General features: G+C 37.6%; 1 protein-coding gene across 1 annotated transcript in view; it reads right to left on the reverse strand.

Moving 5' to 3' along the window:
* The window catches only part of KIAA1377 (KIAA1377 ortholog), a gene marked incomplete at both ends in the record, with an annotated part of 17432 nt that extends 15680 nt beyond the window's left edge, over positions 1-1752 (reverse strand). The window contains one exon of the mRNA XM_010149508.1: positions 1554-1752. Coding sequence (XP_010147810.1) covers positions 1554-1752 — 199 coding nt within the window. The remainder of the gene's footprint in view (positions 1-1553) is intronic.
* Positions 1753-2809: the final 1057 nt, after the last annotated feature.

The following is a 2809-nucleotide window of genomic DNA, read 5'->3' on the forward strand; positions in this document are numbered from 1 at the left end:
GCTGAGCAACCCCTAGTGGTAGCAGAAAAATACATGGTGGGGGAAAAAAAAAAAGCAAAATTTTTTACAGGACCAAAGATTTTTCAAAAATACCTTAATTTGTAAACACAAATTCCAGCATTATATGCAGTGTCCAAAGCTATGGATAACATTTAGAAAAAAACTACATCATGTATGACTCACAGCAGTTTTGCCATAGATTTCAATCAGAACGTGATAACTGGGTTTGAGACAATACACTACAATACAGTTGTCTTACAGTATGCTCAGAAGAATCTTTTTACACATTTCTCTCAAAAAGATTGCATTGTTTTTCCTAATTCAAAGAATTAAAGAGGGATTTGCAAACACTATGCCAATAAAACACACAATGTGGTATAAAAAAACCCCAAATTTTTTGTATTTTGTTTGAAAGTGGTTATCTAGAGTTCAGTTTTATCAGCTGTCTTCTATAAACTGCCATTTGCTCTTCCTTCTGCTATGCTTGGAAATAAGACTGAACGTTAATCAATAACCTTACCAGTGCAAACTGTACTTTCTGTCTCCTCAACCTTTTGGAAATTTACTCCAATTGAGTGAGATTTTCTGTGTTAGCCATCAGCTGCTCAAGATTCTCATGAATACCCATCAGAACAAAGGAGGAACAAAGAGAGAGATGAATGTGCCTGAAAACATCAATATCAAAGAACTCAAAATATATCTGAACTTTACACAGCCTTTCAAAAGTTATCCGTACACATGGAAAAGCCCTTGCTCTATGGTCACCAATGATCCCATGCCTCGAGCCGTCACCAATATAAAGGGATAGTGCTTCATAGTGTCAAGGTCATTTCAGACATCACGAGTTCAGATACCAGTTGATAATACTATAAAATAAAAGAATAGGTCCAAAATTATGTCCTCTTGTTTCCAAAAAATGTGATATTGAAGACAATTTTTCCAAAATCAAAACCAACACTGACAGACTAAACTCATGCTTAAAAGTGCAGTTGTAAGAAATCCCTTTGAAGTTCAGTTCTTCTTGATTTTCACTGTGTTTCTAAGGTGACTTTTGAAACTGATTTTGGGTCCAAGATGCAGTTTAGGCAGAAAGTTAATGGGCTTGTTATTGGAACACCTGCATCTATTCCAAAGATGACAAAAATGGATCTCAAGGGCCTTGAAGTCAGTCCCTAAGAAATTACCACACTTTGGGAAAAATGCAAAAAACAATAAAAGCCCTCAACATTTGACCTAGCACAAGACTCCTGTGATAGACTGTCTGGCTACTTCAGAGACAAAAAGTCATACAAATCTTACATTCACATAACGAAAGACAACATGACATATATCATTGAATAATTTGTGAAAATATTATTACAAACATTTTTAAAGATCTCTCATTTCTTACTGAAAAATATGTATAAATTTATTATAAATAGTCCATTGCTAAGGCATAGTGCCCTCAGGTGGTGTCTGCTCGGTATAGTGTGCCTAACACTTTTTTCACAATCAAGAAACTTTCTTCTACACTTAAGAAGGATCATTTAATGAATCACACAAAAATATCGTACCTCCACATTGCTGAGATGCTGTTTTTCAAGAAGTTGTTGCATTTCTTTCAGATTTTTCTGGAAGACGTGTTGGCTACTCTCCGTGTTTGTTCTACTGCTCTCTTGTATTGTTTTATTCCAGCCAACCACTGGTGAAATCTGCTTCTGACGGAAAGAAGCATTTCTAGATGCTGTTGATGATGAAGTGTCATCTGTGGTTCTTGATGCAAGCAAATAAGTTATTACTTTGGCTTATTTCTATACATCACCTGTACACTTTCAAACATGAACCTTTCCAAAAGCATACTCCATCAATAAATGCCTGGCAAGTGAAGGATGGCTACAGGTGGTGCTGTTAGCACTGTCTAAATGTTAGTACTATCCAACACTTCCATTTTCAAACTTCTGTTATTTATAAACAGACTTTTCTGACTGGGTCGTTGGGTGACTGCCTCAGGCTGAATTAATCTGGAAAATGTCAGCCAACAGTTTGGTCATTTACTGAAATGGAACACGGAAGGGGGTTTTTAACATGCAAAATGGGCTTTAATTTTCCATAAGGTTGGCCTATATAGAGGGTAACTATACACTGATGCTGTCAAATATTCCCTTACTTCAAACAGCAAGAAGGCTTTGTAGTACCTAGAGAGCCCAGCTCTGCTGATGACATGTAATGTCAACAATGTGGCACTTCAAAGAATTTGTGTTTTCTACCTGAAAAAAAAAAAAATCTTTGGAATAGCTAGTGTAGCTGGGTACTGTGGTCAGGCCAAGCTCAGATTAAGACAGAGGAACCCGCAGGTTTCTGCAGGATGAGAACTAGCAAGAACTATGTGGCTGGTTGACACCCAGGAATTAAAGAAGCCAAGAAGCATGTGAAGCCAAATGACAAGGAAAATGTGCAGTTAGAGACTGGGAAGGCAGGGGAAAGGTATGTTCAGGAATAAAAAGCAGACAGAACTGGAACAAGGCAGGGTAAGATCTCTAGGAATAGGAATCAAGCTTTGGAAAACAACAGGCAAGAACTAGGTAGGTATCAAGGATGACAAAACAAGAAACATGTGGCTTTAACCAATAAGAAAGGTAGGCATTAAAAAAAATCAAAAGTAACCCACACCCCAAAACCCACCAGCTCATAGGCCAATCAAGCTTTAGTCTTCTGGAAGTGTAACTCTTACCAGGTAGCCAGCTATGGCTGAATGCTTGACTTGGTTGCTTGACTTCCATAAATGGAATAGATTAGCAATGGATGCTGATCCTGTCTTTTGGCTCCAAAC

Source organism: Eurypyga helias, unplaced genomic scaffold (assembly GCF_000690775.1).
Source record: "Eurypyga helias isolate BGI_N326 unplaced genomic scaffold, ASM69077v1 scaffold34613, whole genome shotgun sequence".
NCBI lineage: Eukaryota > Metazoa > Chordata > Aves > Eurypygiformes > Eurypygidae > Eurypyga > Eurypyga helias.